This window comes from Colias eurytheme, chromosome 2 (assembly GCF_061535395.1).
Source record: "Colias eurytheme isolate Ceu_HAF_F1 chromosome 2, ilColEury1 Martin Lab GWU primary, whole genome shotgun sequence".
NCBI lineage: Eukaryota > Metazoa > Arthropoda > Insecta > Lepidoptera > Pieridae > Colias > Colias eurytheme.
The window spans coordinates 12,589,912-12,611,158 of record NC_142981.1 but is presented as its reverse complement, the minus strand read 5'-3'; the positions used below and the strand labels follow the sequence as shown (position 1 = coordinate 12,611,158).

The 21,247-nt window shown below is 32.8% G+C and overlaps 2 protein-coding genes and 1 non-coding gene across 3 annotated transcripts in view; all 3 read right to left on the bottom strand.

The window, feature by feature from the left end:
• The window catches only part of LOC149910772 (sodium/potassium-transporting ATPase subunit beta-1-like), a 28,330-nt gene extending 22,989 nt beyond the window's left edge, over window positions 1-5,341 (bottom strand). The window contains exon 1 of the mRNA XM_090116649.1: window positions 5,090-5,341. Within this exon, the coding sequence (XP_089972775.1) occupies window positions 5,090-5,231 (142 nt within the window). The 5' untranslated portion in view covers window positions 5,232-5,341. The remainder of the gene's footprint in view (window positions 1-5,089) is intronic.
• Window positions 5,342-7,964: 2,623 nt separating this feature from the next.
• Window positions 7,965-20,399, bottom strand: LOC149910770 (sodium/potassium-transporting ATPase subunit beta-2-like). Its single transcript, XM_090116614.1, has 6 exons — window positions 20,138-20,399; window positions 12,435-12,692; window positions 11,209-11,389; window positions 10,014-10,125; window positions 9,022-9,190; window positions 7,965-8,404 (listed from the first exon to the last, which is right to left on the bottom strand). Exons 1-6 carry the CDS (start codon window positions 20,271-20,273, stop codon window positions 8,301-8,303), a joined length of 960 nt encoding a protein of 319 aa, XP_089972740.1. The 5' UTR covers window positions 20,274-20,399; the 3' UTR covers window positions 7,965-8,300.
• On the bottom strand, window positions 10,493-10,654 carry LOC149910771 (U1 spliceosomal RNA). The gene has a single exon (XR_016458239.1). It is a non-coding gene; the product is annotated as a U1 spliceosomal RNA (small nuclear RNA).
• Window positions 20,400-21,247: the final 848 nt, after the last annotated feature.

Here is a 21,247-nt window from a genome sequence, read left to right as displayed (position 1 = left end):
ACGGCCATCAAGGTATAAATCCTATCCTATCAAATACTACTGAACCGATTACAATGAAATTTAGCACACATATAGAGGGTAACTTAGATAAACACATAGGATAGGTTTTATCCCGGAAATCCCACGGGAATGGGAACTATGCGGGTTTTTTTTTTTTTGAAAACGCGGGCGAAGCCGCAGGCGGAAAGCTAGTATTTAAATAAGTTTTAAATTTTTATTATGAATACACATTACAAAACAATGAATTGTAAACAAAATGAAATTATAGTAAATCAATTCTAACGATAGCATATAATATGGAACGAAATTCTGCAGAATCGTACTTTAATTTTGCGATGTGTTAACTGACTCCTTGTTAAGAGACATTAAGTATATGCAGTTTTAATTTGCTTAGATGTAATTCCAATTTGTATCCATTCTATATGCATTATACATCTAGGATTGTTTCCTATTGTAATTATGTATAATCCATACTAATATTATAAATGCGAAAGTAACTCTGTCTGTCTGTCTGTTACTCAATCACGCCTAAACTACTGAACCAATTTTCATGAAATTTGGTATGGAGATATTTTGATACCCGAGAAAGGACATAGGCTACTTTTTATCCCGGGAAAATGACGCAATCCCGGAAAACCCACGGGAACGGGAACTATGCGGGTTTTTCTTTGACTGCGCGGGCGAAGCCGCGGGCGGAAACCTAGTTTTTTTTATAAAAAAAATTAGTAACTTTGTTGTGACATTTTGAAGTGAAACTTCTGAGGCGCGTCGACAGTAATTTCAAGATCGCGTCATGGAAATACCGTCACGTCAAGTCGACGATTTTGGTAAGCATCTTTGAATCATGGCAAAGAAGTTTCACTTCGGACGCGGATGCTCGACACACACGCTCTTTTTTAAATTTTCGCTTGTTTTAAATATATTAGGAAAAACTATGTACAGTGCACGAGTATCGATGTTAATTGTTTCCTTTACATTATTAAGTACCAAGGTGAGCGGTATAACTTTATATGACCAGCTAATGGGCCCTGGCTTCCATCATTTTATCTTATTAGTTTTTTCCGGGCGGTTTATTGGCGACAGTTTGAACTTTTGTTGCAGTTGCATTTCTAGTTTTAAAGATAATTTATCAAAATAAGGTAAACATTTAGGCAAAAATTCTGAATTTTGAAAAAAAAAGTTTAAATTTAAAATTATCACATATTAATTTGAATAAAATAAGGTGAACTTTGAATAAGTAATATATACAGCTGTATATTACAGTTTAAATACATACAATGTTAATTTAAATAATTGCCTTATGCTTACAAACAGATTAATATAATTAGAAATTTAGAACTATTTCCAGTTTACCTTACCTACTCCACAAAACACGAGACTGTGTGAAACATTAATTAAAACGTAATCATGACGTATGATTATAAAAATTAAAAACAATACATAATAAATAAACGGTGATAAATATTTTTTTATTGGCCGACATTTATGCACAGGTTGGATTCATTATATTTTATACTAGCGACCCGCCCCGGCTTCGCACGGGTGCAATGCTGATACTAAATACACTACAGAAAAACTGTGAACGTTGTATATAAAAATTAAAAACATAGCGTCCCGCTCCGGCTTCGCACGGGTATAAAATAGATAGCCGGGCGGCTGGCCTGTAGCGCTGCAAACGCTACGTCCCGCAATTTTTAAATCTGTAATATCTTCGAAAATATTCTCTTAAATCATACGGTGTAAAGGGCCATATAGATCTATATTAAATGAACAATGTATTCAAGGTATTTAATTGGTTAAGGATTAATGCTGTATTGGTTAAAATCGCATCGAAAATTAGCCATTATTTGTCGTAAAAAGTAAATGACAAAAAAAAGTTATTGTGGGTTATCCATAAGAGATAGACATATACCATCGCGGACTTTTCTGTAGACCTTTTCAGTGTGTATAGGGGAAATACGTACAAAACGACATGTATGGACAAAATGACATAGTCCCCTTATTTCAAAATTGGCGGGTTTAAGCTACGTCTCCGCGACTGTATCACGTGACGGCAGCCATCTGAGGCAGCCATATTTACAATCCTGTCAGACGTTGAGCATCATTCTGACAGTTGCGCCGGAGTTACCAGTTCAAACTTGTATCTGGCCTTCAAAAGTTTATTTTACAGGTGTTTTTTTCCTATTTTCTGGCGAGTTATTTGTTGTTATTTGTAATTATTTGTATTTAAATCGATAAACTACGCTAGTATCCAGTGATTTCGATTAAGTTTATTGAAATCATTAGTTATTTTATGGAATTATGATTTTTATTTGTTTTTCGGTGAATTGGGACAAAATGACATACATACAAATTGGACAAAACGACATAGTATGCCAGTATGCCATTTTGTCCATAGTGTCCATAGTCTTTTCCAATTCTAAGCCCGGTGAAGGTTGGTTACGATGTATAACTTGTTACCTTTGGGCTCATGCGTCATGTGCTGGTGTCCCAAAGAAGACCAAAGGATTTATTTGTGAACTTTGCTCTTAAAAATTTGTATGTCATTATGTCCTTATCTTATATGTCATTTTGTCCATACTATATGGACAAAATGGTTATTGTTATTAGTTATATTTTTCATTATTATATATTTTATTATAGATCCTACTTAATTATTAGACTGTGTTACTGATAGTCAATGAACCTAAGATGAGTATAAACGATTGATACTGATTATAATGCCATTAAATAAATAAATATGATTGGAAAACAAAACACCCTGTCATTTTGTCCGTACTTCCCCTAATACTTAGTACATTATTTTGATAAAACTCGTAGGGTTCAGCCTGCGTTTGCAATAATAACCTTGACCATACTTGACGGATCTCAAACCTCTACCGCTGCACCTTCTTTTTTCCTCGCATTTTGTATTTAAAAAGATACCAATCAGTGAAACAAAAAATCCTCGTCAGGGACTGTTGTGTAACTGATAATTTATTAAACATAAAATTTTCAGAGCTCTAAGTCAGCAGGTTACGAAGTTTATAGAGTACTAGCTTACCGCCCGCGGCTTCGCCCGCTTTGTCTAAAACTTAATAAATTATATACTAAAACCTTCCCCTTGAATCACTCGTTCTATTAAAAAAAACCGCATCAAAATCCGTTGCGTAGTTTTAAAGATTTAAGCATACATAGGGACATAGGGACATAGGGACAGAGAAAGCGACTTTGTTTTATACTATGTAGTGATTTGCGGAAAAATCGATGACCACGGCACATTTTTTTTCTAGAAATCTATTAACTTTGGAAAAAAGTCCTCGCGAGCAATTAAAGATCAAAGACCATCCTATTTTATATATATTTTTTTCGGTATTGTGCTTTATGTTGTACCAGACTTTATAGAGGTTGAACATAGTCGAAATTGCCGGGTAACGCCTTAAACGGAAAAAATGTAATTTTTTACGACATCACATTAGAAACCTCAAAAATAACAGTACTTCTCCACTATTTAATGGATGTTATTATACATATAAACCTTCCTCTTGAATCACTCTATCTATTAAAAAAAACCGAATCAAAATCCGTTGCGTAGTTTCAAAGATTTAAGCGTACAAAGGGACATAGGGACAGGGAAAGCGACTTTGTTTTATACTATGTAGTGATTATCGATAATTAATATTCACTATTAATTGATTCTGTGACATCAATGATATAAGAAGTAAAAAGATAGATTTAGGCATTAGACCAGCGTTTTCCAAAATGGAGTCCGCGGACCCCTAGGGGTCACAACTAAAGAAAATTACGAAAGCCTGACCAGACTATTCTGACGGCCGGACATTATACTAAAAACACTGCAAGAAATCAATCAATTTTTAAAATAATAATATAGATTGACTTATGCGAATAAGTTTTTTTGGGAATCGCGGATCATGATAAGGTGGCGCTAGGGGTTTTGGAAAAGGTTGGGAAAGGCTGCATTAGCCATTAGCGTTTCGGGAATGTTTTTTTGGGAGTATTTCACATCGAAATGTGACAAATTAGCCACATTTTTGTATCAAACTTGTTGTGGCAATAAACTTATTCATTCATTCAAATAATTGTAAATATTAATAATTCAAATAATGTCTGTTTGTAATATGATTTTTTAAGTGAGTTTAAATTAATTATCGTTAACCAATTTTGACAGGACTCTCGTAGATAGCTAATATCATACCCCTAATATACAGCTTTTAGAATCTAGAGAAACTTTGAATTTGTTTTAAAGTTGAATAAGCTAAAAAGTACCCTCATAGGAGGCCCGTGTCCCAGCAGTGGGAACTTATATGGGCTGATGATGATGATGATGAAGCTAAAAAGTATTTTTAGTTTAGGTATTTTTATTTTATATGTAACTGTATTTACATTTAACATTCAATAAAGCGGTGCGATTTAATTTAATAATAAATACATATAGGTAAGTACGATCCTTGATAAGTGTACATAGTTTGAATTAAATTTTAAATCTGTCCGTATCTCACAATAATATACGATAGACTGGTCAAAATCGAGTGTAAAGGGGTCGGTTACATACAAACACACAGGTGAAGCTAATAAAAGAGTGTTAATAATAGTTTTACGTCCCTATCACCAAAACATCTCCCATACCATGTGTGCGGTATAGTTTCCGAGTAATCGAAAACAAACAAAAAAAGCGCGCTTATCTATAATTAATGCATTCGAAATACAATTGATCAATGGATAATATACTGTAATCATATACCTAATCTATGTAAATGCAAATTGTTAGCCAAAATTACAACTCTCAACCTATAACTATGTACTAATAAAATGATTAGGAAGTTACAGGAGCTGCCTGCTGAAGTCTGAACTGCTGAGCTAAATTTGATGAATTTTGTTCAGATAGAAAAAAAACCTCTTAAAATTAATCCCTTCTAAACTATGTTTTGCTTTGAACACATTTTCACACAAACAACAATTTGCAGTACACACAAAATTAAACGCATAGTATTATTTAACCCATTCAAACGGTAAATCCAGGTTATTCAAAAAGAACAATGCCTAGGGTACAAAAGGGGATTAAAACCAGATTTATATAATACAAACTCACCCCATCGCTTCGGCGTCCTGCCCAAAAAGCTTTTCTCTTGTGGATTGTAGATTGCCTTACAAACCCTCTGCCAGAGGGGCCCAGCCTCAGGCGGCGCCCTAGCCCAGCCCGACGAATCAACACCGTTCGATTTGCCCGCCATTTCACAATATATTATAATTTAACTTTTCATAAACTCGTCCGCTATCCTCGGCGGGTTGAACGCAACTGCGCCCTACGGGCTGCGGTCTGCGCATACGCACGTGTTCGGAATCGTATGACATATGCGAACGATCGATGTACACAACACATTTCTGCCCACATTTTATTTGTGTAAATATAGATTGTCCGACTTGGACGGGGAGGGTACTGTTTTTCACCAGGTACACTAAATAATGAACAAATTGAATGGACAAATTGAGTAGGTGTTCTTCATACAGCTACTGTAATGCATTCAGAATGCATAATTTTACATGCACCGACTTAATTTATTACACATTGTTCACAGACGAAATGAACAAAGGATTTTTAAAATAATAAAACTACGTTTTCAAATGATTTATCACTCAACAAAATATATCTACGATAGAATATTTTTTATAGTCCGATACTCCAACCCAAGTCACAGAATTTTAATATGTACCTAGCGATTTTTATTAATCTTATTGTTGAGTGAAGTTACGAATAAACAAACATTGCACTCTACAATAACTTATAATAATTATACACAAAATTCACTGTAATTAACACCCGCAAATGAATGCAATCGAAGCGAAAATTCGTTATCTTCATGTTTTAAATTTCACTATCGAAATAGAATAAAAATACATACTTATCTTAAAATTAATTAAAATTTCAATTAATTATTACGGTCGTCGACACATCGACTTTCTAGTGGGCTATGCGACTTGCCAATTAGTATTGTTTAATCTGTGTCAAAAACTATGCGATCATTCTATTATATTCCACTTGCTTTTAAACGCGACTTCACCCGTGTGGTCAAAGTAAATCCCCATGAGAATAAGATGCGTAGTATAAAGTAGCGTATATCACTTTCTAGCCTACTGTAGGCTACAACTATCTCCGGGACAAAAATCATACCAAAAATCGATCTTTCAAACAGTGTTACGTGAAAGAAAGACAAATAAACATACACTGTCGCATTTATTCAAATATTTATTATTCTTTTTATTAATAAATATTTTGTATCAAACAGCGAAACGACAGATTAACGTTTTCTTTACTCGTGTGTTGAAAGTTGAAACCCGCTAACGACTAAACCAATTTCGATACGATTTTGTTTTATATCTTTTCAGATTCTAAAACAAAATCGTATCGAAATAGTTACAATGTAAATTTTTAATTTGAGTAACTACATATTATGTATACAATATATATGCTATGTCGTGATCATACATAATGAAGACTACTGTTTACATTGAAGGCTTTAGTAATTAGACAAGTTAGTTTATAGTAAATCAGTTATTGTATCATTTCGGTGCGCCGCGTAATGAAAAAAAATTATTACCTCAACACAAAACACTTCGATCGCATTTTTTCAATTTCATTTTTGTCTACAAAAATCGCACTATGAACCAAATATTTTTTCAATATTGTTCAATAATAAATTGTTTCTTATTACAAAATCATTTTTTTAACAACACCCTTCAATAAAAAATAACAGCTATTGAAGATATAACCCTAGATTGACAAGTCATGATGAACGTTAAAATAACAATAAGATGAACATTAAAGTTATAGCACCTTACAGTTATGTCAATAAGCTTGACTTTGCTTTAACTTTTTTTTCTTTCGACTCGAAATTTTACTATTACTTATTTATATGTTGTAAGTGTCTCTATTATGTTCTTAAATATCAAAGGCAAAAGGCATAATTCGTTTATGCATACGATGTATCTGTTTTTAAAAATAAAACAATATATTATACAAATAATTTTATTATCAAAAAAATCAGGCACACATGTTCAAATACATTTGGACGGATACAATTACTCTTATTCTAAGTACAAACATCAAACAAAAAAAGGGTTTAAATCCGGCAATATTCACGCCATACGGTAATGATTTATTAAATGCATTAATATAAGTAGGTATAAAGAATAAGTACCGCAGTTAGCTACTTATTTTATTTTTAATAAATATGTAGTAAAAAAATTTATCCACATGGAATGATACATTTTCAAAAAATCGTCCCCTATGAGATTGAAAAAGGGGAATAAAAAGTATGTTAATTCATACAATTAACTTGTTTTTTGTTAAAAAATATTATTAAATTGTAATAAGTCACTAGACAAGTTTTACAATACATGTTCTTTAGTGTATAAAATATGAATAAGACTCTCTATTTTGTCGGTATTAACTGCATTGTAAAAAACCTGTGTACTCCAGATATACTTCAGTAAAAATGAGACTTTTTACCAAAATATAAAGGTGTTAATTGTTCAGTCTTCCCGCTTTCAAATCAGTAGGTGGGATTAACTACATAATAATAATTATTGTTAGTTAATATTGTAAATTTATATAACTTATTTCATTAGATGCACAATAATCTGGACGGATTATGTTATAAATTCACTCGAGTCTGTTATTATAACTAAAAATATAGCAGCCATTCTTATACGTCATTAGAAAAATAAAAGTAAAAAATTATATAATATGAGATATCGTCCGCGTCATTGTAAGTTGCCGATTGAAAAAGATTCCTTGTAATATAAAAAATATACACTGTCATGAAAAATGTTGAAAAAAAAAACATTTTTGGCGGCTATTTTGAATTCGGAAAATGCAAATACAAAAAAACTTTTTTGTAAAATAGTATATAAAAAAAAAAATATAAAAAATCATTATACTTACGTAAATTCAGCAGAAAAATTCAGATCATCTTCATCATTAATTACATTGATAATATAAAATGTCTAATTTGTAGAAGTTATTGAGATTCGTTAGTCTACTGGGCTTCACTTGGTCTACTGAGGTCTTTTGATAAAAGTCACACTACTTATATAAATACATAATGATAAAATAAAAATATCATATAAGCACAAACATATTCTACTGAAAAGACCAACACGAGATTCGAAAAAAATATCCTTCATGTCAAACCTATTGCTAAATATTTAACTAAAATACCTATAAAAATAGGATCATTCTGTTGGTCTACTAAGACCGCGGTCTACTGAAAAGACCGAATGTCATGGAGGTATATAACAGTCTACTCGATCATGAGTTCAAAATGGACGACTCCCAGCTTCTCTCTTCTGTCGTATTTTATATTTCTGGCCCACGCGCGACATTCTATGTTAATGACTATACCGGCTGAAACAAACATACATTTTTTTATTAAATTTCAATTGTAAAGCAAATTAATTTCTTATGTGTTGAAATAAATTAAAATTATAATAATATGTTGTTTCAAGCTTCTGGTAGACTGTGCGGAGTGTTCCTATAGATATTTAAAAGAGAAATAATAAAAGTAATGTTTAACCTACTTAGCATTGAGGTTTCAAAGATCAGATCTAATCTATACTAATATTATAAACCTGAAGAGTTTGTTTGTTTGTTTGAACGCGCTAATCTCGGGAACTACTGGTCCGATTTGAAAAATTGTTTCGGTGTTAGATAGCCCATTTATCGTGGAAGGTTATAGGCGAGGAAGATTATATATGGATATATCATCACGCTAAAACCAACAGGAGCGGAGCAATGCGAGTGAAACCGCGGGGAGCAGCTAGTGTGGTATAAAACGTTATAAGTTCAAATTCCGCATCTTTTAACCCTTTTTGCTTTAAATTAGATATAAATGTCAAATTAAAGATGTGATTTTTTCAGATTTGTTACTAAAAACAGTATAGGAATGATGATTGTGAACAAAGTTAATTTATGTACTTATATCATAATTTTAATATTGAAATAATTTTCCCTTATGTACTCACTCGCAGGGCTTTGTAGATGCACGGCTACCAAGGGACTCAGATACCCTTCGGCATTATTGTACGGGTAGAAATAACCCGGGAACCCTGGATACGGTAAATATGTGATCGGTCCGATGTTCTCCTGGTCTGTTGGGGTTTCGCCTTGACACGACACCCATATCATGTTAGCCTGGAAGAAAATATTTTTAGTGGTATAGAATGGCAATTGAAGTAATTTATTTTTGGTCCATTGAAAAGTTACATTTGGGGTTGCATTTTTTAGAGGACATTTCGCTGAACATTTTCGCTTATAACTTTTTTATTTATAGTTCTACGACTAAAAGTTACTTGACCAAAGTTGTAGAGAATTTAATTTGCAACAAATAATGTAAACAAATTTTTTTTATCAAATAAATAGTTTAAGAGATATATCGTAAAAACCATTTCAACCGCTATTTTCAAGATGGCGGCCGTGGGACAAGGGTGGCGACCCCACAAACTTGGTGATAGCTTCACACTGACCACCCCTACACATCAAAAAAATAAAATTGCGTCCTCTAAAAAATGCAAGGTTAGGGCTAAAAAATGTAACATTTCAATGGATCATTTATGCGTTTATCCTATGGGCAGTAGATTATTCTATTATTGTATAGTAAATTATTAATAAATAATTATTACATGTAGTAGATTGGTAGCCATACTGATTTTTTTTAACTAGGTAGTAATTCATATATGTATTAAGTTTAACTTTATGATTTATTAAATTTCGTAATGGGATATTTAAAAAATATAACATCAAAGATACCTATTTGTATGAACAAATCTTGAAACTTTGGTTATCAATTAAATCCATCAAAGAGTGTGTGCCGAGCACGTGTCAGAAGTGAAAATTGTATGGCACGATTCAAAGATACCACAATCGTCGCCTTCCTCCATGACGTGACGGTATTGCCATGACGCGACCTTGAAATTTTCACTTCAATAATAATTAATAATTATCATAATATACTTACTGCATCTCTATTATATCCAGTGATATTCTTTATACTGCTCTGTAACTCTGGAGGCATACTCAGTGGAAGGTTGTTCGTATCGTTGTAGAATTCCGGTCGCCATCCGAATATTCTAGAAATTTATTATAATTTATACTAATACTGCGGGTAAAACCGCGGAGCACAGCTAGTAATTTATATAAAATCTTGCTTATAAAATTTCAGAGAAGTATTTCATATAAATTCGAGTTGTTTTTTATGAATTCACACTAATATATTATATAATACTACAACTACATAGATTTCCCCATTAGATTTAATAGAAATAGAAGTTAATATTTCTGAACCTCTTCACCTTTCATAATATTAATTTACAAGATTGTTGCTTTGAAAGAACTTCGAACGATCTACCAATAAAGAATTATAAATCAAAATAATTCTCAAATCTCAATTCAGAAATCAGCCTTTATTTTGATTTTCTAATCACATATTTATTATATGGGGGACGGCGCGTACGCAGTCCCCACTACCAAAAATAACGCGTCCGAGTTATCCACATTAGGGATAATCGCAGAGGTCAACCCCGCCGCAGTGCAATGGCGGGGCCTCGCTCTGGGGGAACCGCCTTCCTGATCACGGTGTCCCCTACGCCAGGTAAGTATGAATTCGCTACGGTTTCAGGGGTATTTACGTGTTTCAAAAAAAATTTCTATAGCGCGTTCTACAAAACCGCTTTGCACTCGTGGCGACATCTAGTGGCTGCTTTTCTAAACACAAATGCACACTTTGGTAACGTTCTTAGTTCCAGTTGTGTCCATAGAGGGCGCTTCTTATGACAATATTCTTTACTTTTTATTAATTTATTTAACACTAATATGTTAGTATTCAATTTAATCATTGCCTTCTTTAAAATCATAGAGCTGAGTTTATTAAAAGGGACATATTCAATAACTACTTCTTGGTTCAACAAAATAATAATTTTTGTATATGATTTTCATGATTACCGAACTCCGAAGAAACCTTTTTCATCAATAAATGAAAAATGTTGCAAAGATATGAAAAAATGGTTGAATACTCTGATAGATCATAATATGGGTTGGTAAAATATGAATATTTTATTTTCAAATAGTGTAAGCATTTTACAAAAATTGAAAAATATAGCGGATTTTGCCAAATTTTTTTTACACGATTTTTTTTTATTCATTAAGGCACATACTTGTTAAGCTTCAAGAAGATACACGGCGACGACTTGTGGTACGAGAAGTGGTTTTCTTCAGTACAGGGTTCGAAACCTCGTATGTCCACATCGCACACTTTCCCAGGCGGTGGGAGGTTACGGAAGTCGCAGTTGAATATGTTCTGACCGGCGCCCGCTGTTTGACCTTTCTTCTTGTAAACTGAAAATGTTATAATATTGTATGTTACAAATGAGAAAATGGTATGAACTAGGTTCTTTAGAGGTTCGAACACGCTTTTTGTTAAAATTCTTGTTGAGTTAGAAGAATTTTTTTTTATAACCAGAATGTGCATTAGTTATTTTGACAATATCAATTTTATTGATAACCCTTTAAAATGGATCCATCTATTCAGGCAGGTCAGAGATTACTCAGTACAGTCATTATAGTCCAGATACAAAATTATGAATACATATATGTACTTTTATTTTCACATTAAATATGGTCAGTCAATCTTATTTAATTGTATTGATAGTATAGTAACAAGTCTTTAAGAGCTTATCTTTAACATTTGCCATTGAGATAATTATTTCTGACCTAGACATAAGTAGATTACAAGTTAAGTCCCATTCATATAATGTTGCCAAGTTGGACTATTTTTAAATAAATAAATACCTATTAATGTTAGCTTAGTATATTGCATTATAAACATTGTAAGCCACTTAACTTTGAGTTGTGCATTTAAGTATTATAATTGAAATGGTTTCATCATATTACATATTATATGAATAATAAAGAAACTAGTAAAAAAGTTACATATTATGGCGAAAAATATATTTTTTAACTTAAGATTAGAAGTATCAAAGCACTGGGTTGCCAAATAAACATCAATAGTTACAAGAATTTAACACTATACAAAGGCTTAGCACACAGCGTATTTTATAGGCGCAGGCTACATGGTAAAGGAGCTTCAAGCGAGATTTGAACGCAACCTTGTAACCTAGGCACATGGGGTGATCATTGCTCGAAAAGTGCGTTTGCTTTGCGTATACGCGCTGTAGTCGCTCGCCTTTGCGTTTTGTTCAGAGACTCTCCCAGTCAGTTCAGTCAACACTGCTTACGTCGGCTTTAGTACTTAATTTAAAACGAAAAAAAAACAAATATAGCGTCAACGGCACCGAAGACGCACATACCTAATACGCGCTTCGCCTGCGCGTTTAAAATACGCCATGTGCTATGGGCCTAACATCGCTTCCTTATCACTTACCAGATAAAAAGTCAATAAGCTGATCCTCCCAAAACCTGTAGCTGTCGTACCCTGTACCCTTATACCATATAAGGGTACTTCTTACATCTTCAGGCAATGGACGGAAGCCGAGCCCAGGGCTTGTACCGATGAGTCCACCATCTTGTTGTAACCTCGGCACTCTTGGGTTGATGAATTGTTGTAAAAATGTCACCATGCATATGGAGAATAGAGCTATGAGCGCTGCATAGAATATTAGGTAGAAGAGGATGATCTTTCCTATAAGAGAGAGAAATAATAATTTTATTGTGTACTCTGACTTAAATCAATTATAAACTTTGTGTGTCTCAACAGGTAAACTAATTTTTAAAACAATCACGAAAATAAGAATTGGCTAAAAAGTAACACAGAAATATTATTGCCTAACCAAAATAATATAAAACATAGTTTTCAATCAAAGCCACAGAGTAATCCGTAATCCACAATAATTTATGTTACTGTTTTCAGTAAACTGCCTTGTTTTTTTTTAAATACTAGCTAAAAAACCCGGCTTCGCCCGGGAGTTGATATGAGATGACGTGGTAGAGTCGAAATAAAAAAATAAACTATGACGTAAAAAGTAAAAAAAAAGTTTATTGAAAACGTTTTCTCATTATTTATAATACTTGTTTATAAACAACATTTTTCATTTTATTGTCCGGAGTATATATATACATAAATTTTTCGGATTTCCTACTCTTGAGCAAGCTACATATAGCTGACCGTGAGAGAAGCAGGATTCTTTGAGGTTAATGCCACAATATTTTAAAGTTTATCCTTGCGCTTTGTTAATTGTAAAACTAAAGGCTAATTTTATTGGAAACTACAGTCTTTTAAATTGAAATGGCAATTCCGAAGAGATCAGTGGTATTCTAGGTATAAATACTGTCTGTCCTTTGGTCTTTCCAGAAATAAGTTCAGCTTCAATGATATTATTCGATAGCTGTTTTACGATCATTCTAGTTCCATTACATAATTTTGGGGAGTTGAGATTTCTGAGTAGTATGATTGGAGTTCCAATTTTCAGACGAAGGCCTAGTGTAATGGCATTCCTGGTACTTGTAAAGAGTTTAGAAATTCAGTGGGGAAGTTGACACTTTCTTCAATAGATACCATCGTGTCGATCGATTTATATATTTTCTCTTCACCAGGAATTTTCTTCAGAATATTAAAATTGATATCGTCAACGATATTATTTTTAGTGGCCAAAATTGCTCTTTGAAATAACCACTCTGCATTAGTATAGTTCTGAATAATATTTGGATAAATTTTGTCGATTAGTTCGTCTTCAGTAGTGGTTATATTACAGAAATCACTATTAAGTTCAATGAGGCCGGTCGTTTGGTCAGTAGGATATGTACCTTCGCCGATTTGTAAAAGTATTTTAGCAAATTGTGCTGTTGTTTCATCTCTTGATAATTCAACTCTCATGTTTTTTGTTAATTGCAGTATTTGGACTTGTGGCCAGAGATGTGATTTTTTCAAGCATGCATTGATCTCGTCTGCTGATGTTGTCTTGGGAATAACTGGAAGTGTTTGTCGAAAATCACCTGAGAGTATGAGTAGAGCTCCTCCCATTATTTCAGAGTTTTTTCGCAATTCTTGTAATGTTTTGTCCATGGCTTCTATAAATTTTTTATGGGCCATGGTGCATTCATCCCAGATGAAAATTTTAGCTTGTTTTAGAATTTGACCACGTCCAGATTTTCCTGAAATTTTACATACCGGGAATTGTTGTTCGGCTATATTCAATGGTATTTGTAAGGCAGAATGGGCAGATCGTCCTCCTTCCATAAGTGTGGCTGCAATGCCAGATGATGCTAGTGCCAGTGCGATGAGTTTTTTAGCACGTATTTCCGCCAGTATTAGATTTATGAGAAACGTTTTACCGGTGCCTCCTGGTGCGTCCAAGTAAATAATTCCACCAATATTGTTATTTATCCGGCTCATTATAACGTCGTAAACTTTTTTTTTATTGTCATTGAGAGTTGTGAGCAATGTATTCAAGTAGTTCATTGATGTTGTAACTTTTTTCCTTCATAATTTCGTAGTTTAGCACACTAAAAGCATTTCTTTGTGGTGCTGGCATTCCAAGTTCTACTTAGGCTTGATTATTTATTGCTAAACATTTATCTTCTAAGGGAATGAGTGTTTCATTGAAGATCTCGTCATTGAATTCTATAGTCAGTTCAGGATTAGCTTGTCGGACTTGGTACAATATATCATCACTCATACTCCTTTTGAAAGAGTCCCATAGCTGTTTTGGGTTTGATGGGTTACATGTTGTTAATATTATAGGGAAATTTCACGAAAAAAACCCACAAATAACTTTTTTCTATTTCGTTTCAAAATCGAGAGTTAATTAAACACACTATTAAAAATACTCACACGTGATACTTCTAAATAAAGGCTCACAGATAACTTCTCTTCTTTTCGTTTTGAAATCGCTCGTTTCGCTGTTCAAATTAAACTAACTCTGGTGAGCGACACCGGGCTCTTATATATTCAGAGAGCCTAGGCTCTAGAATATTCGAGAAAAGTTGAAAATATTTTCCCTCTCACACCTTCTAGAGTATTCTGGTCACTATCGTCCGCCATAATAAAAGGTTCTATAGCGGTAGCATTTGTACTAAAAGCGCGAAATTTTAAAACCTAAATTTTTTAATGTTTTGAGAACTAATTTGGATAACTAAATGTCGCTTTAACTCCAAAATATAAGTTAGCTAATGACGTACAAATACACAAAATTTAATAACTTTATTATAGCAACAAATTAAATTTAAGACTTTATTGAAATTGGAATTTTAAAATAATTTCGTGTCACTACTACACATGCTACAATTGCTCGCAACGCTTTTGGAAATGCAACCTAAACAATCGTTGTCCTGAATGAAGTTCAAATATTCGATAACAGATGGCGCCACTATGTAGGGTTGGAAAGTTCCTTATATCTTTAGAAACACGCCCTTAGATTAAAACGGGAACTTTCTAGCTTCTGTAGCGGTAGCGTATGTAGTAAAGGCGCGAAATTTAAAAACCTAAATTTTTAAATATTTTGAGAATTAATTTGGATAACTAAAATTATGTCACTTTAACTCCAAAATATACGTTAAATAATGACGTATAAATACACAAAATTTAAATTTAAGATTTTATTGAAATCGGAATTTTAAATTTCGCGCCACTACTACACATGCTGCAATGGCTCACAACTATGGAGACTATACACTATGTCTATTGGAGTGTAATATAGTCTCCGAAGTTCAAATATTCGATAACAGATGGCGCCACTGCACTTAATTTCCAAGTTGAAGGGTCGGAAAGTCCCTTATATCTTTAAAAACATGGCCTTTAGATTAAAACGGGAACTTTCTTGTTCGAGGGGGGATAAAGGGCTATCACACCACATAAGTCCCTTTATCGTGTCGGGACTCCTTTTTAAGTTTTATCGGCACGCACATTTTATCGACTTAGTTTTATTATATATATAGATAATTCAAATTCAAATTCAAATCATTTATTGCATACCAATACATTTATACATACATATTAGCAATCTTATACAGATATTGCAATACAATAGGTCATATTATATTAAAGTTAAGTTTTCTGTTAATTCAATACTAATACATAATATAAAGATTTGCATTTTGCACCTACGCGCACTTAATAATTAGACAATATAAAAAGAACGAAATTAAAATCTTAAGACATGAAGACGACAAAACAATATTATAAATTTATTCTATTATTTTTAAAAACTCTAGGAATGAAGCTTCACTACTTCACTTTTAGTATAAAACAAAGTCGCCTTCTATGTACCTATGTATGCTTAACTCTTTAGAGCCACGCAACGGACCTCAATGCGATTTCTTAACAGATAGAGTGATTGATTCAGTAGGTTTAGATAGTTAGGTAAGTATAATTTATTTTTGTTAGTTTCAGTTACATATAATAATTTGAGATAGGAAGAACTTAACAACACGAAAATTCAAGTTTGGCGTAGTTTAGCTTCGAAATATTCATTTATTGAATAAAAGCATTTTTGGATTAAAAGGAGCTTTAGTTGTTTGTTAAAAGAATAAATAGTTTTTTGGTTTTTAATTTGGTCAGGAAGTTTGTTATAAATTTTTATAGCCATGTGATAGGGGCTTTGATTTAACATTTTGATTCTTGAGAATGGTAGGTGTAATCTATTTTTAAAGCGCGTATTTACTTCGTGGTGATCCTCGACTCGTGAAAATGTATTAATATTTTTATAGACAAATGTGCAAATTTCATGTATATATATCGATGGTAATGTTAATATGTTATATTTTCTAAAATGTGGTTTACAACTTTCTGTGTTTTTTATTTGAGCTAAGATTCTCACGCACTTCTTCTGCATTTTAAATACATCATTAGCATCGACGCTGTTTCCCCATAACATCACACCATATCTTAGCCATGAGTAGGCGTACCCGTAATATGCAGATAAAGCGGTGTGTATATTTGTGCTATGTTTTATCTGGAATAGGGCATAGGTAAATTTCGACAACTTAGATTTTAAATATTCAATATGTGTTTTCCAATTTATATGTGTATCTATGTTTATGCCAAGCAAGTTAAACGTGTCTACTTCTTCTAATGGTGTATTTTGATATTTTATATTTATGGCAAGAGATGGACTTTTATAAGTTTTGAATTGAATTATTTTAGTTTTATTAAGGTTTATTTCTAAGTTGTGGTCTTTTAGCCAATTTGTTATTGTATGGAGTGTAGATTCGATTACTGGATTCGGATTATCTGGACTTTTGCATTTTATTAATACGGACATATCATCCGCAAAAAGTATGGGCATAGTTTCATTTCGATCGAGTATTTTCGGAAGATCATTAATGTAGATCAGAAAGAGGACGCAGCCCAATACACTTCCTTGGGGAATAGAACATGTTAACTCCCTAGCGGATGATCTGATAGATTGTATTGTATTATTCCCTTCGTCACTATATTGTATCTGAACAATCTGTGTTCGACGATATAAATATGATTGGAACCACGAGTGAGCTGGTCCTCTAATTCCCGAGCCGTACAGTTTGTTGAGAAGGATACGATACTGTACTTTATCGTACGCTTTCGTCATGTCCAGCAGCAATCCCAACACACGCTCCTTGTCGTTTAGGTGTTGGAGTGCTCCCTGGACATATTTGTATACGGCTAATGTTGTTGATCTCGACTTCCTAAATCCATTTTGGCATTCATCCAAGACGTTAAATTTCTCAAGAAAGTCATATACCCGATTGCACATGGCCTTCTCGAAAACTTTTGAGAATGTTGGTAGTATGGCAATCGGTCTATAGTTACTTGGAGTGTGTGTATCGCCTTTCTTATGGATTGGCTTTACCAGTGCGATTTTTAGATCGTCCGGAAATTTGCCTTCCTGGAAGCTCTGATTGACCAACAACATCAGCGGAGTTGAAAGCTCTTCTACACAGTGCTTCAGTAATATCGGTGGGATATCGTCCACTCCGCAACTGTGCTTATTTTTAATCACATTGATAATTTTTTTTATTTCTGTTATATTGACAGGACTTAAATATAAAGAGCACATGGGTGCGTTTATTACGGGCCGTCCGATTGCTTTTACACTTTGCGAGGCGGGGCTTTCGCCCACGGTGGCAAAATATTCGTTGAATATGTTACATACGGTCGCGGGACATTTTATATGGTCGTTGTTTAGGTTAAGTGTAATATTGTCATGCTTTATTTTTTTAGTTTTACCTGTTTTTGTATTTATAATATTCCACATTGTTTTTATTTTGTTATCGGATTTTTCCATTTTTTTAATATAGTCTTGTCGTTTTGATAGTTTTACACTCTTTTGTAAAATTTTACTAAATTTTTTATAGTATTTTTTTATAGTTATATCTTTGGTATGATTTAAAATAATTCTTAATGATCTTTTGTGTATGCATGAAATTCTAAGTCCTTTTGTTAACCATCCTTTTGACGGTTTATTTTGCATTTTTATTTTTTGTATAGGTATATATTTATTTAACAAATCAGATATAATTTTAGTAAAAGTTTTATAATTTACGTTCAGTTCTTCATCTTTTAGTATAATTTCTTCCCAATTGATTTTTTGTAATGAATTTTTGAAAAGAGTAATTTTATTATTATTAAATATTCGTTTATTTGTGTACCATATTTTATTCAAATGTTTTAGTGTATAGTCTGAGTTTAATTGGATATTTATTGCCTTGTGATCCGAAAGTCCATAATCAAAAACTGTTGATTTATCTATGAAGGCTTTATATACCTACACTATGGCATGAGTAATTTAAAAACATAGTTTTTAAGGCTTTTACAATCAATTTCTGATCAAATAAATTATTGAATGTCATACAAAATAATACACAAGAGTGAAGATTAGCATAACCTAGTTTAATCTTATTCTATCAAATCAAACCAAGTAGCCTATATTCCTATGAATTTTTATACCAAGGGCAATATATTTTAAAGATTAATGCTTAAGCCTGCTTGACACCTGACTGTAAGAGGTTTCAGATTACAGACTAACCCTCATATTTGTTCAGCACGCGATTTAACCGCTGCAATATAAAAACAGCTTTAGGGCTTCTGACGATTGCGTAACATCCATACTAATATTATAAATGCGAAAGTAACTCTGTCTGTCTGTCTGTTACTCAATCACGCCTAAACTACTGAACCAATTTTCATGAAATTTGGTATGGAGATATTTTGATACCCGAGAAAGGACATAGGCTACTTTTTAACCCGGGAAAATGACGCAATCCCGGAAATCCCATGGGAACGGGAACTATGCGGGTGTTTCTTTGACTGCGCGGGCGAAGCCGCGGGCAGAAATCTAGTATATACATATATTTTGATTTAAAGTACTTAGTGTAGAAAGAAAATGTTTAAAGATGATTATTACTCTAGGTTTTAGGGAAATTTAAAATAAATAGGTTTTTAGTGAGAAAAATTTAAATTATTTAGGTATAAAGCTTCTTAACTACAGCTTGAATTAGTGCAGCATAAATTGAAATTATATTTTTAGTTTAAGAAAAGATTTAGTCTTCTTTATTTTTAAATATTAATGAGGCTAAATTTCTTAGTAGACACTAGACACTTGGTATATATACTGTATTGAAAGTGTTACACATTTTCAACTTTTATATTTTCGTATCAATCTAAAAATTTATATTAAAAGTAGTTTTTTATAAAAAAATATAAAATGTTACATATAAAATATAATAATATGCATATCATAGAGCCAGCATAATTATGTGACGACTTTATAAAACCATGTAACATGTAACAAATCAATGATTTTTATATGTTGACATTAATTAGATAAAAAGTAAAAACCATTAAGTTATTTTTATTTAATTGCCCATTGCATAGAAATAAACTGTTATTGTAAATGTTAGGTATACAATTTATGAATGAAAAAGTGTGAAAAAGTGATGATAAATGAACTAACTAATCAAGTTATATTATTTTTTGTCTTTTCCACAAAACTTTCTCAAAATTATAATGAAGAAAAGCCTCAGTTCTGAACATAAAGGCGCCACGCCCATTAACAATAATTTCAAAAAAGAACTCGGTGCGTGTGAATATTCTTACGGAGTAAATATTATCAAATAGAACCTAGAAACTTAAAGTAAAATAAAGATACGAACCCCAACTTTCAGGAGTCCTGCCCATAATTTTTCCAGTCTCATCATTGTAAACGAAATCTGAAAACTTTTGTCGTCCTGTTTTTCTTAATGGTTTCATTTCTATTTCGAACTCTTCTAACTTGGGATTTCGCATCATTTTGTTAATCAAATAATGTTTACTTCACTTTGAATTACAAAACGTACATTCATGAAATAAAATAACCAACAAACATTGAACAACAACGGACGCCGCTTACAATTTTAATGATTTATGAATGATCAACTTCAGCGTCTTCAGCCAAGCCAACTCCAAATCACGAATCCACCCAAACTGTCAAATGTCAATGTCAATTTCAATATCATATCACTGTCTCGTACACTGTCCATTCATGGGCCATTCCGTTCATCTTCGAATTTACGATTTTATGAAAAAAGACTAGTTCGATTTTAGGATTAAATTAAACTCATCTTTATAATGGCAGAGCAGATATACGAGTATCGCAGTGGTTTATTACTATGAATCAGCACAAAAAAATCTGCAAATTAAACAAAATATTTCAAAGAAATAAAATAACGAAAGCAATGCACAGTGAAAACTGAAATCACAGAGTTATTACTTATATACTACGACCGGCGAAACTGTATTATTTAATATTAAAGCACTTGTATTCCATATGAGTAATAATTAATATTAAGCTGCTTGATCCGGTTTGGCCCAGGATACATAAAAATAACCATATGTACCAGTCACAGTACCAGTACATAATATACTAAATCTCAGTCTACTGATGTGCTGTATATTAAATACCCGACCGGTCGGTAAAATAATTAAGATTTTTCTCCATACAAAAAAAAATACGCCTAGGGCCTAGGTAAAAATTGTTGATTTTTTTGGGATTTTTACCATTAGAAAAAGTTGATAGTTGGTCAAGGGTGGTCAAATTATCTGTCTTAAAAAAAAACAGCGGGATAGCGGGGAACATTGAATCATGTGTGGCCTGTGTCCATGAAACTTGAATTTTGGACCACTGTGCGACGCCGCGGCCGACGATGACGGCCTTAGAGCGTATACGCACTATGCGGGTAGCCGTCCGGCTGACCGCAAGCACAATAATATGTACGTAATATTCA

Coding starts and splice junctions, on each gene's coding strand:
- LOC149910770 (XM_090116614.1), bottom strand. CDS start 20,273: ATGATGCGAAATCCCAAGTTAGAAGAGTTCGAAATAGAAATGAAACCA. Junction 11,390..12,434: donor GCTTATTGACTTTTTATCTG/GTAAGTGATAAG, acceptor TAACATTTTCAG/TTTACAAGAAGAAAGGTCAA. Junction 10,126..11,208: donor ATCTTCTTGAAGCTTAACAA/GTATGTGCCTTA, acceptor ATAAATTTCTAG/AATATTCGGATGGCGACCGG.